Source organism: Passer domesticus, chromosome 33, assembly GCF_036417665.1.
Source record: "Passer domesticus isolate bPasDom1 chromosome 33, bPasDom1.hap1, whole genome shotgun sequence".
NCBI classification, from domain to species: Eukaryota; Metazoa; Chordata; class Aves; order Passeriformes; family Passeridae; genus Passer; species Passer domesticus.
This window is the reverse complement of record NC_087506.1, coordinates 285,630-298,827: the sequence shown is the minus strand read 5'-3', so window position 1 is coordinate 298,827 and position 13,198 is coordinate 285,630. Positions and strand designations below refer to the sequence as shown.

Sequence of the window (13,198 nt, the reverse complement as noted above, 5' to 3'; positions counted from 1 at the left end):
CCCAAAATTATCCCTAAATCGGCCCAAAATGATCACCAAGTTGGCCCAAAATTATCCCAAAATCAGCCCAAAATTATCCCTAAATTATCCCCAAATCGGCCTGAAATTATCCCAAAAATATCCCAAAAATGATCTCAAACCCACCCTAAAATTATAACAAAATTACCACAAAATTTTCTCAAAATCAGCCCAAAATGATCCCAAAAATGATCTCAAAGGAATCCCAAAATTATCCCTTTTTGTGGTTTTTGGGTTTTTTTTTGGTGTTTTTTGGGCGCTTTTTGGGGTGGTTTTGGGTATTTTTTTAAGGTTTTTGGGTGTTTTGGGGGCGGTTTTTGGGATTTTTAAAATTTTTTTTGGGGTGTTTTCCATGTTTTTGGGGTGTTTTGGGTGTTTTTGGGGTGTTTCTGGTGGATTTTTTTGGGTGTTTTTCAAGGTTTTGGGGTGTTTCTGGTGGTTTTTGGGGTATTTTGGGTGGTTTTTGGGGTGTTTCTGGTGGTTTTCGGGGTGTTTTTGGTCTTTTTGGGGTGGTTTTTGGGGTATTTTGGGTGTTTTTTGGGGTGTTTCTGGTGGATTTTTTGGGTGTTTTTCAAGGTTTTGGGGTGTTTCTGGTGGTTTTTTGGGGTGTTTTTGGTGGATTTTTGGGGTGCTTTCCATGTTTTTGGGGTGTTCTGTGTGTTTTTTGGGGGGTTCTGTGTGTTTTTTGGGGTATTTTGGGGTGTTTTCTGGTGGATTTTTTGGGTGTTTTTCAAGGTTTTGGGGTGTTTCTGGTGGTTTTTGGTGTTTTTTTGGGTGATTTTTGGGGTGGTTTTGGTGGATTTTTGGGGTGCTTTCCATGTTTTGGGGTGTTCTGTGTGTTTTTTGGGGTGTTTGTGGTGGTTTTCGGGGTGTTTTTGATGGTTTTTGGGGTGTTTTTTATGGTTTTTGGGGCATTTTGGGTTTTTTGGTGGTTTTTTAGGGTTTTTTTGTGTTTTAGGGTGTTTTCCATGTTTTTGGGGTGTTTCTGGTGGTTTTTTTGGGTGTTTTTGGTGGATTTTTGGGGTGTTTTCCATGTTTTTGGGCTGTTTTTGGTGGTTTTGGGGCTGTTTTTGGTGGTTTCGGGGTGTTTTTAGGGAGTTTTTTTCACGTTTTTTGGGTGTTTTTGTTGTTTCTGGCCCCCGACCCGCCCTCCCGTCCGCAGGGAGCTGCTCCGGCTCGTGGCCGCGCTGTGCCGGGCCCTGGGCCAGGCCCTGCTCGGGGCCTCGGGCGCCCTGCGGCCGCTGCTGGACCAGCACTGACCCCGCCCCCTGCCCCGGGACACGCCCCTTCGCCAGAGAACCACGCCCACTTCCAGAAAATCCCACCCAATCCCCTTAAACCCCGCCCATATCCCTTAAACCCCGCCCATATCCCTTAAACCCCGCCCATATCCCTTAAACCCCGCCCACATCCCTTAAACCCCACCCATATCCCTTAAACCCCGCCCATATCCCTTAAACCCCGCCCATTCCCCTTAAACCCCGCCCATATCCCTTAAACCCCGCCCAATCCCCTTAAACCCCACCCATATCCCTTAAACCACGCCCACATCCTTTAAACCCTGCCCACTCCCCCTTAAACCCCGCCCACTTCATCTCAAACCCCGCCCATTCTCCTCAAACCCCGCCCATTCTCCTCGAGCCCGGCCCATTTAACCTTAAACTCCGCCCATCCCCTCAAGCCCCGCCCATTTCCCCTTAAACCCCTCCCATTCCTGTTAAACCCCGCCCATTCCCATTAAACCCGCCCATCCAGCCTAAACCAGAAAGCCACGCCCCCACCTTGAAACCACACCCACCAATTATCTTGGAGGCCACGCCCCTTTCTCCAAGCCACGCCCATAAGGTGATATTTGAGCCCTCCCCTTTCCTATTAAGCCACGCCCATTCACACCCATCTACAGATCATTGGCCACGCCCCTTTAGATATAAGCCTGTCAACTTAAGCCACGCCCATTTTTAAGCCACACCCCTTCCACTGAAACAATCAAACCAATTATTACAAATAAAAATTTAAATAGAGATTTTAATTAGACATTTCCAAAGGGGGCGGAGCCAGACAGCAGGCCACGCCCCTGTCTCTGTAGCTCCTCCCACTGGGGGCGGTGCCTCAGGAAGAGTGACAGCTGCAGGGCGGGGTCAGAGCTCCAGGCCACGCCCCTGTCTCTGTAGCTCCTCCCACTGGGGGCGGTGCCTCAGGAAGAGTGACAGCTGCAGGGCGGGGTCAGAGCTCCAGGCCACGCCCCTGTCTCTGTAGCTCCTCCCACTGGGGGCGGTGCCTCAGGAAGAGTGACAGCTGCAGGGCGGGGTCAGAGCTCCAGGCCACGCCCCTGTCTCTGTAGCTCCTCCCACTGGGGGCGGTGCCTCAGGAAGAGTGACAGCTGCAGGGCGCGGGCGGCGCCGCGGCCGAGGGGGTCGCGCAGCAGCGAGGGCAGGGACGGGGCTGGAAACGGGGGAAAAACGGGGAAAAACGGGAAAAAAGGGGATTCAGTGGGAATGGGGGAAAAAGAGACAAAAACAGCAAAAATCGCAGTGAAAATACACCCATAAGAGAGCAAAATAACCCAAAAAATCCCTGTGAAAATGCATAGAAAGTAACCCAAAATAACCCAAAAATCCCTGTGAAAATGCATAGAAAGTAACCCAAAATAACCCCAAAAATCTACCCAAAATAACAAAAAAACCCAACCAAAATAACCCAAAAATAACCCCAAAAATAACCCAAAAATCCAACCAAAATAACCCCAAAAATAACCCAAAAATCCACACAAAATAACCCCAAAAATCCCTGTGAAAATGCACAGAAAATAACCCAAAATAACCCAAAAATCCACCCAAACTTCCCCAAAAGATAAGCCACAAATAAACCAAAAATCCCTGTGAACATCCACCCAAAACAGACCAAAATCCCCCCAAAATAACCCAAAACCAAACCAAAAATCCCCATTAAAATCCACCCAAAATAACCCAAAAATCCCAAAAAACCACCCCCAAAAACCCCATTAATAACCCTTTAAATTTTCCCAAAATTCCCCCCAAAAAATCCCATTAAAACCCCTCAAAATGCCCCAAATTCCACCCAAATTTTCCCCAATTCCCCCCAAATTTTGGGCAGCCCCCAGACCCAATTCCGCGGCCAGCTGGGCCCTCTGGGGGAGGGGGCTGTGAACCCAGAACCCCCAAAAATCCCCCCAAAAATCCCCAAAAAATCCCATTAAAACCCCTCGAAATGCTCCAAATTCCACCCAAATTTTCCCAAAACCCCCCAAATTCCCCCCAAATTTTGGGCAGCCCCCAGACCCAATTCCGTGGCCATCTGGACCCTCTGGGGGAGCGGGCTGCAGGCCCAGGACCCCCAAAAATCCCAAAAAATCCCCCAAAAATCCCATTAAATCCCCTCAAAATGCCCCAAATTCCACCCAAAACCCCCCAAATTCCCCCCAAATTCTGGGCAGCCCCCAGACCCAATTCCGCGGCCAGCTGGGCCCTCTGGGGGAGGGGGCTGCAGGCCCAGGCCGTGTCCAGCACTCGGCTCCCGCTGCGGTCCCGAGCCAGCTCTGCCCAGTGCCCCTGGGACGGGAGAAACGGCCCAAAATGAGCCAAAATCAGCAGAAATTAACCCAAATTATCGTGAAATTAGCACAGAAAGATTCCTGAATTTATCACGAAATCATCACAGAAATATTCCTGAAATTACCCCAAAATTATCACAAAAATATTCCCCAAATTATCCCAAAATTCTCACAAAAATATTCCTGAAATTACCCAAAAATTATCACAAAAATATTCCTAAAATTACCCCAAATTACCCCAAAAACATTCCGGAAATTATCACAAAATTATCCCAAAATATTCCTGAAATTACCACGAAATTATCACAAAAATATTCCCGAAATTAACCCAAAATTATCACAAAAATATTCCTGGAATTACCCGAAAATTATAATAAAAATATTCCTGGAATTATCCCAAAATTATCACAAAACTATTCCTAAAATTAACCCAAAATTATCACAAAAATATTCCTGAAATTATAAAAAAATTATCTAAAAACTATCCCAAAAATATCTCAAAATATTCCTAAAAGTATCCCAAAATTATGCCAAAAATATTCCCAAAATTATCCTAAAATTACCACAAAATATTCCTAAAATTAACCCAAATTTCTCACAAAATTATCACAAAAATATCTCAAAATATTCCCAAAATTATCTCAAATATTCCTAAAATCATCCCAAAATTATCACAGAAAAATCCACCAAAAATCGTAAAATATTCCTAAAATTTCCCCCAAAAAACCCCAAAATATTCTGAAAATTCTCCTAAAATTACCCCAAAATTATCTTAAAATTAGACTTTTTTTTCTGAAAAACCAGATTTTTTCCTGAAAAATAACACTATTTTTTTAACTGAGAAATCAGAATTTTTTTTACTCAAGACCCAACATTTTTGCTGCAAAAAATCCAATTCTTTCAAAAAAAATTCCCATTTTTAATAAAAAAAAATCCCATTTTTTGCCAAAAAATCTGGTTTTTCCCTAAAAAATTATTTCAATTTTTTTACTGAAAAACCAGGAGCTTTTTGCTAAAATACAGCCATTTTTTTTCATCAAAAAATCCCTTTTTTCTCTGTAAAAATCCACATTTTTGCACTAAAAAATCAGATTTTTTGGCTAAAAAAATCGGATTTTTTTGCCCAAAATGGCCGTTTTTCACCCCAAAACAAATTCCCATTTTTGGAATACCTTGAGCCTCCTGAGGAGCCGTTTTTTGGTCACTTTGGGGACACTGGGGGACGCCAGGGGGGTCCCAGAGACTCCTCCCGGGGGGCTCCGGGCCAGCCCCAAACCTCAAAATCCCTCCCTTTGTTCGCTCAAAATTTGGGATTTTTCCCCCAAAAATCACAGAGTTATTGCTGAAAATTGGGATTTTATTTTGCTGAACAATCAGATCATTTTTTCAAAAAAAATTTGACTTTTTGCTGCAAAATACGTGGGTTTTTTTATTAAAAAAAAACAAATTCGTTTTTCTGAAAAATCAGATTTTTTTGTGAAAAATAATTCTAATTTTTTTAATTGAAAAATCAGAATCTTTTTTTACCCAAGGCTTTTATTGCAAAAAATCCAATTCTTTTCACTTAAAAAAACCCCCATTTTTAAATGAAAAAAATCCCATTTTTTAATGAAAAAATCCCATTTTTTGCTGAAAAACCTTGTTTTTTCCCCCAAAAAATTTCAACTTTTTTACTGAAAAAACCAAAGATTTTTTTGGTAATTAAAGTGGCTGCTTTCATGAAAAAATTCCTTTATTTCACTAAAAAAATTCCAAAATTTTCGCTAAAAAATCAGATTTTTTTGCTAAAAAATCCTATTTTTTTGCTAAAAAAATCGGATTTTTTTGCCCAAAATGGCCGTTTTTCACCCCAAAACAAATTCCCATTTTTTGAATACCTTGAGGCGTTTCAGGAGCCGTTTTTTGGTCACTTTGGGGACGTTTGGGGACCCCAGGGGGGGTCCCAGAGGCGGCTGCCGGGGGGCTCTGGACCAGCCCCAAAGTCACATTTTTTATTACTGAAAATTGGGGGTTTTTTGCTGGAAAATCAGATTATTTTTTCCAAAAGAAATTTGAGTTTTTGCTTAAAAATGACCTTTTTTATTCCTGAAAAAAAGCTGGGTTTTTTTGGCTGAAAAATCAGACTTTTTTTGTGAAAAACAATTCTAATTTTTTTAACTAAAAATCAGAATTTTTTTTTACCCAAGACCAAAGATCTTTGTTCTAAAAAAATGCAATTCTTTTCACGAAAAACCCCTTCTTTTACGAAAAAAAAATCACATTTTTTCCCAGAAATCCTGTTTTTTCCTAAAAAATAAAATTTTTACTACATTTTTCCTTAGAAAGAATATTTTTGCTAAAAACTTTGGTTTTTACTCAAAACCAAAGATTTTTTGCTAGATAAAGGCATTTTTTCCCCCAAAAAAATCCCTTTTTATTCAGTAAAAAATCAGATTTTTTTGCTAAAAAAATCGGATTTTTTGCCCAAAATGGCCGTTTTTCACCCCAAAAAAAAAGCAGATTTTTGGAATACCTTGAGCCTCCTGAGGAGCCGTTTCTTGGTCACTTTGGGGACACTTGGGGACCCCAGGAGGGCGTCCCAGAGGCGGCTGCCGGGGGGGCTGCGGGCCAGCGCGGGCAGCGCCGGGGGGGGCAGCGCCCCCAGCGCCCCCAGAACTGGGGAGGGGTCCCCGAAGTGCAGCAGCAGCTGCAGGGCCCGAGACCCCCACGGGGACAGCGAGAGGGGCTGGGGGGAACACCGGGACATTGGGGAAAACATGGGGGGAAATTGGGAGGAAAGAGGAGGAAAATGAATGGGAAAAAGGCCCCGCCCACTTTAACCCCACACCCCAAGCCCCGCCCACTTTAACCCCCACACCTTAAGCCCCGCCCACTTCAACCCCCACACCTTAAGCCCCACCCACTTTGACCCCACACCTTAAGCCCCGCCCATTCTAAACCCCACACCTTAAGCCCCACCCACTTTGACCCCACACCTTAAGCCCCGCCCATTCTAAACCCCACACCTTAAGCCCCACCCACTTTAACCCCACACCTTAAGCCCCGCCCATTCTAAACCCCACACCTTAAGCCCCACCCACTTTAACCCCACACCTTAAGCCCCGCCCACTTCAACCCCCACACCTTAAGCCCCACCCACTTTGACCCCACACCTTAAGCCCCGCCCATTCTAAACCCCACACCTTAAGCCCCACCCACTTTAACCCCACACCTTAAGTCCCGCCCACTTTAACCCCACACCCCAAGCCCTGCCCACTTTAAACACCGCACCTTAAGCCCCGCCCACTTTAACCCCACACCCGAAGCCCCGCCCATTCTAAACCCCACACCTTAAGCCCCACCCACTTTAACCCCCACACCTTAAGCCCCACCCACTTTAACCCACACCTTAAGCCCCGCCCACTTTAACCCCACACCAGAAGCCCCGCCCACTTTAAACCCCACGCCTTAAGCCCCGCCCACTTTAACCCCACACCTTAAGCCCCGCCCATTCTAAACCCCACACCTTAAGCCCCACCCACTTTAACCCCACACCTTAAGTCCCGCCCACTTTAAACCCCACGCCTTAAGCCCCGCCCACTTTAAACCCCACGCCTTAAGCCCCGCCCACTTTAAACCCCACGCCTCAAGCCCCACCCACTTTAACCCCACACCTTAAGCCCCACCCACTTTAACCCCACACCTTAAGCCCCGCCCACTTCAACCCCCACACCTTAAGCCCCACCCACTTTGACCCCACACCCGAAGCCCCGCCCACTTTAAAACCCCACGCCTTAAGCCCCACCCACTTTGACCCCACACCTTAAGCCCCGCCCATTCTAAACCCCACACCTTAAGCCCCACCCACTTTAACCCCACACCTTAAGCCCCGCCCATTCTAAACCCCACACCTTAAGCCCCACCCACTTTAACCCCACACCTTAGGCCCCGCCCACTTCAACCCCCACACCTTAAGCCCCACCCACTTTGACCCCACACCTTAAGCCCCGCCCACTTCAACCCCCACACCTTAAGCCCCACCCACTTTGACCCCACACCCGAAGCCCCGCCCACTTTAAACCCCACACCTTAAGCCCCGCCCACTTTAACCCCACACCTTAAGCCCCGCCCATTCTAAACCCCACACCTTAAGCCCCGCCCACTTTAACCCCACACCTTAAGCCCCGCCCATTCTAAACCCCACACCTTAAGCCCCACCCACTTTGACCCCACACCCGAAGCCCCGCCCACTTTAAACCCCACGCCTTAAGCCCCGCCCACTTTAACCCCTCCCCTAATCCCCGCCCCTTTTACCTGAGGCTCCGCCCCCTCCTCGCTGTCCCCGCCCTCCAGGGGGCGGAGCTGGGCCAGGGCGGTGACGCACTGGGGGTGGAGGGGCGGGGCCCAGCAGCCCAGGGCCTGATGGGAAAGGGGCAGGGCTTAGAGATGGAAATGGGGGAAGGGGCGGGGCTTAGGGGCGTGGTTAGAGGGGAAGGGGAGGAGCTAATGGGGAAGGGGCGGGGCTTAGCATGGGTGGGATTAAAGGGGTGGTTAAAGTGGGAGTGGTTTATCAGAGTGGGCGTGGTTTATCACCAAGCGGGCGTGGTTTATCACAGAGTGGGCATGGTTTATCACGCAGTGGGAGTGGTTTATCACAGAGTGGGCGTGGTTTATCACGCAGTGGGCGTGGTTTATCACAGAGTGGGCGTGGTTTTCTCACAAAGTGGGCGTGGTTTATCACAGAGCAGGAGTGGTTTATCACAGAGCAGGAGTGGTTAATCACAGAGTGGGTGTGGTTTATCACAGAGTGGGCGTGGTTTCTCACAAAGTGGGCGTGGTTTATCGGAGTGGGCGTGGTTTATCACAGAGCAGGAGTGGTTTATCACAGAGCAGGAGTGGTTAATCACAGAGTGGGTGTGGTTTATCACAAAGTGGGAGCGGTTTATCAGAGATCGGGAGTGGTTTATCACTCTGTGGGCGTGGCCTGCGCGAAAGGGGCGTGTCCCACCTGGAAGAGGTGGCGCAGGGTCTCCCCCTGCAGCCGGGGGTGCCTCAGGGCCGCCCCCAGCAGCGCCAGCACCACCCCGGCGTGACCCCGCGCCAGCGGCTCCTGCAGGGCGGGGCCCAGCTCCGACAGCACCTCCTGCGCCTGCCGGGACACGCCCACCGCCCTCAGACACGCCCACCACCCTCAGACACGCCCACCACCCTCAGACATGCCCACAGATTCACCCCAGCCAATCAGGAGGTTGTTCCCAGGCAAATAATTCAGTTAAGCTCCACCCCTCTTGGTTTTCAGGTATTTAAGCCCCTCCCACCACATTTCTGACCAATAGGAAGCTCCCTGTAAGCCACACCCCCTTTAAGCCCCTCCTCTTTAAACCCCACCCCTTTAAACCACACCTCCTTCCCTCCCAGCCAATCAAATGATCCCATTTGATCCCCCATCCCCTTTAAGCCCCTCCCACTTAGCTTTCCACCCCTCCAAGCCCCTCCCACCCAGCCAGTGACATTCTTCCTTCAAGCCCCGCCCATTTCATGCACCCAATTAAGCCCCACCCACCCCTAATTAACATTTTAAAGCCCCACCCCCTCCAACCATACTAAGCCACGCCCACCACCCTCCCAACCAATGAGCGCCTCCATTTAGGCCCCGCCTCCTTAAGCCCCACCCCCATTCCCCAGCCAATCACCTCATTTGGACCCCTCCCATTTAGGCCCCGCCCCTTTCCAACCCACCCCCTTTCAGACCAGCCCCTAATTTACATATGCAAATTCATCCCTTTTAAGCTCCGCCCCAAAGCCCCACCCGGCCAAGCCCCGCCTACCACGTCCTCGGGGGCGTGGTCCAGGAGGCGCTGCAGGCCGTGATTGGCCACGCGGTGGGAGGCCACGCCCCTCAGGTGACCCCGCAGGTGACCCCGGAAGAGCTCGCGGAGCCCCGGGGGGTCCAGGACCGTCATGGCCGCCTCCAGGAGGCGGGAGCGGGCGGGGTCCTGCAGTGACGTCAGCAGAGGGCTGGGCCAATCAGAGAAAAGGGATCGGGGGAAGCGGCCAATCAGGAAAAAGGGATCCAGAGAAGCAGCCAATCAGAGCATAGGAGCTGGAGGTGACAGCCAATCAGGGAAAGGGGATCTAGAGAAGCAGCCAATCACAGAAGAGGGATTAAGGACAGCGACCAATCAGAGAAAAAGGGATCCAGAACAGCGGCCAATTAGAAAAAGGAATCAAGAGCAACAGCCAATCAGAGGACAGGAGATTATGGCCACAGCCAATCAGGGAAAAGAGATTCAGAGGAGCGACCAATCAGAGAAAAAGGACTGAGTGAGCCAGCCAATCAGAAAAAAGGGATCCAGAACAGCGGCCAATGGGAAAAAAGGAATTAAGAACAACAGCCAATCAGAGAAGAGGACTTGATGGCCACAGCCAATCAGGGAAAAGAGATTCAGAGGAGCGGCCAATCAGAGAAAAAGGATCAAGGACAGTGACCAATCAGAGAAAAAGGACTGAGTGAGCCGGCCAATCAGAGAAAACAGATCCTGAGCAACAGCCAATCAGAGAAGAGGGATTGCAAACAGCAGCCAATCAAAGCACAGCACCCACAGGGCACAGCCAATCAGAGAGGGGGGATCCAGAGGAGCAGCCAATCAGGGAATGGCAACTCTGGTTCCCCCAAATTTGGGAAGACAGCAGCCAATCACAGGAAGGGGCGTGGCCAATGAGAGGAGAGGTTGCCAATCAGGAAACGGGATCCGGGAGTGGCCAGCCAATGAGAAAAGAGCAGCGGGATCCCCCCGGCCAATCAGCACTGACCTCTGGTCGTGGGCGGGGCTGTCCTGGCTGAGGCAGCCAATCAGGGCGCGGCAGAGGCGGGCGCAGGAAGGCGATTGGCTGCGGTGCAGGGCCGACAGCGCCCCCTGCAGGCAGAGGCTGGCGCAGGGCGGGGTCAGCAGCTCTGGGGGAAATTGGGGAAAATTGGGGAAATTTGGGGAAATTTGGGGAAATTGGAGACAATTGGGGAAAATGGGGGAATTTTAGGGAAAATTTGGGGAATTTGGGAGAAATTGGGGGAAAATTTGGGAATTTTGGGGAAAACTTGGGGAATTTGGGGATATTTGGGGAACTTTGGTGAACTTTTGGGGAAAATTTGGGGAATTTTGGGGAAATTTGGGTGAGAATTGGGGAAATTTGGGGAAAACTGGAAAAAAATGGAGGAAATTTGGGGACAATGTGGGAAATTTGGAGAAAATTTAGGAACTTTGTGGAAAATTTGGGGAATTTTGGGGAAATTTGGGGAAAATTTGGGGAATTTTGGGGAAATTGAGGAAAACTTGGGGGGGAATTCTGAAATTTGGACAATATTTGAGAGGTTTCAGAGAAAAATTTGGGGATTTTGGAAGAAAAATGTGGGAATTTTTGGAATTTTAAAGGGAAATTTGGGGATTTTGGAGAAATTTGGGGTTTTGGGAGTTTTTAGGGTGATTTTGGGGTGATTATTTAAACTTTTGGGGTTTTTGTGATGATTTTTGGTTATTTTGGGGTGATTTGGGGGGTTTTTGTGCTGATTTTGAGGCGATTTTTGGGATTTTTAGGGTGATTTTGGGGTGATTATTTGGATTTTTGGGACTCTTACGATGATTTCGGGGTGATTTTTGGGGTTTTTGAGGTGATTTTTGGGATTTTTAAGGTGATTTTGGGATGATTATTTTAATTTTTGGGGCTTTTACTATGATTTTTGGGTTTTTTGGGGTGTTTTTTGGGGTGATTTTGGGGTGATTTTTGGGATTTTTAAGGTGATTTTGGGGTGATTTTTGGGGTTTTTCAGGTGATTTTGGGAGTTTTTAGGGTGACTTTGGGGCGATTATTTGGATTTTGGGGGACTTTATTATGATTTTTGGGTTATTTTGGGGTCATTTTTGGGGTTTTTGAGGGTTTTGGGCTGATTTTTGGGGTTTTTACGATGATTTTGGGGATTTTTAGGGGGATTTTGGGGTGATTATTTGGATTTTTGGGGTTTTTACGATGATTTTGGGGATTTTTAGGGGGATTTTGGGGGTGAATTTTGGGGTTTTTTGCTCACCTGGAATTTGCTGCTCCAGCCCCTGGCCAGCTCCTCCAGCAGGGGGCGGAAGGAGGCCGGAAGCTCCGCCCCCTTTGGCAGCGACCACGCCTCCTTTTCCTTTAGCCCCTCCTTCTTTGTCTTTGGCTCCGCCCCCTTGGGGGGAGGGACTGGGGCAGAAATTGGGGGGAAATCATTGAAAACCTCCAAAAATCCCCAAAAATCCCCCAAAATTCTTCTCATCCCCCCCCAAACCTCCTCAAATCCCCCCAAAATCCCCAAATTTCCCCCCAAAAGCCCAAATTTTCCCTCCAAACCCCCAAATTCCCCCCTAAAACCCTCCCAATTACTACAAAAATTCCCAAAAAATCCTGAAAACCCCCCAAAATCCCCCAAACTCCCCAACCCCCCCCTCACCTGCGTCCCTGCTGCCCCCCAGCACCCCCAAATCCCCCTCAACCCCCCCCCAAATTCTCAAGCCCCCCCAAACCCTCCCAAAACTCCCCCAAATCCCACTAAAACCCCCCAAATCCGCCTCAAATCCTCCCAAAATCCCCTCAAACCCCCCCAAACCCTCCACAAAACCCCCCCAAATCCCCTCAAACACTCCCCAAACCCCCCTCAAACCCCCCCAAATGCTCCCCAATCCTCCCAAAATCCCCCTCAAACGCCCCTAAAACCCCCCAAATCCCCCTCAAACCCCTCCAAACCCCCTCAAACTCCTCCAAATCCCCCCAAATCCTCCCAAGCCCCCCTCAAATCCCCCAAAATTCCCCAAATTTCCCCCTCACCTCCGTCCCTGCCGCTGCCCAGCACCCCCCAAATCCCCCTCAAACCCCCTAAAACCCCCCAAATCCCCCTCAAGCCCCCCCAAACTCCCCAAATTTCCCCTCACCTGCGTCCCTGCCACCCCCCAGCCCCCCCAAATCCTCTCAAACCCTCCCCAAATCCCCCCAAACCCCCCTCAAATCCCCAAAACCCCCCAATCCTCCCAAAATCCCCCTCAAACCCCCCTAAAATCCCCCAAAACCCCCCAATCCTCCCAAAATCCCCCTCAAACCCCCCAAATCCTCCCCAAACCCCCCTCAAACCCTCCCAAACCCTCCCCAAATGCCCCTAAAACCCCGCAAATCCCCCTCAAACCCCTCCAAATCCCCCCAAATCCTCCCAAACCCCCCAAAAACCCCCCAAAACCCCCAAATTCCCCCTCACCTGCGTCCCTGCCGCCCCCCAGCACCCCCAAATCCCCTTCAAACCCTCCCAAATCCTCCCAAAATCCCCTCAAACCCTCCCCAAAACCCCCCAAATCCCCCTCAAACCCCCCCAAACCCCCCCCAAATCCCCCAAATTCCCCCTCACCTGCGTCCCTGCCGCCCCCCAGCACCCCCAAATCCCCCTCAAACCCCCTCAAATCCTCCCAAAATCCCCCCAAACCCACCCCAAAACCCCCCAAATTCCCCTCAAACCCCCCAAATTCCCCCTCACCTGCGTCCCTGCCGCCCCCCAGCACCCCCAAATCCCCTTCAAACCCTCCCAAATCCTCCCAAAATCCCCTCAAAACCCTCCCCAAA

The 13,198-nt window shown here is 49.4% G+C and overlaps 1 protein-coding gene across 1 annotated transcript; it reads right to left on the bottom strand.

Annotated features, from left to right (window-relative positions):
- Window positions 1-2,025: 2,025 nt before the first annotated feature.
- NOP9 (NOP9 nucleolar protein) lies at window positions 2,026-12,849 on the bottom strand. Its single transcript, XM_064401937.1, has 9 exons — window positions 12,840-12,849; window positions 11,649-11,797; window positions 10,382-10,523; window positions 9,397-9,586; window positions 8,577-8,717; window positions 7,883-7,987; window positions 6,102-6,314; window positions 3,482-3,587; window positions 2,026-2,460 (listed from the first exon to the last, which is right to left on the bottom strand). The coding sequence occupies exons 4-9, from the start codon at window positions 9,529-9,531 to the stop codon at window positions 2,327-2,329; spliced, it is 834 nt and encodes a 277-aa protein (XP_064258007.1). The 5' UTR covers window positions 9,532-9,586; window positions 10,382-10,523; window positions 11,649-11,797; window positions 12,840-12,849; the 3' UTR covers window positions 2,026-2,326.
- Window positions 12,850-13,198: the final 349 nt, after the last annotated feature.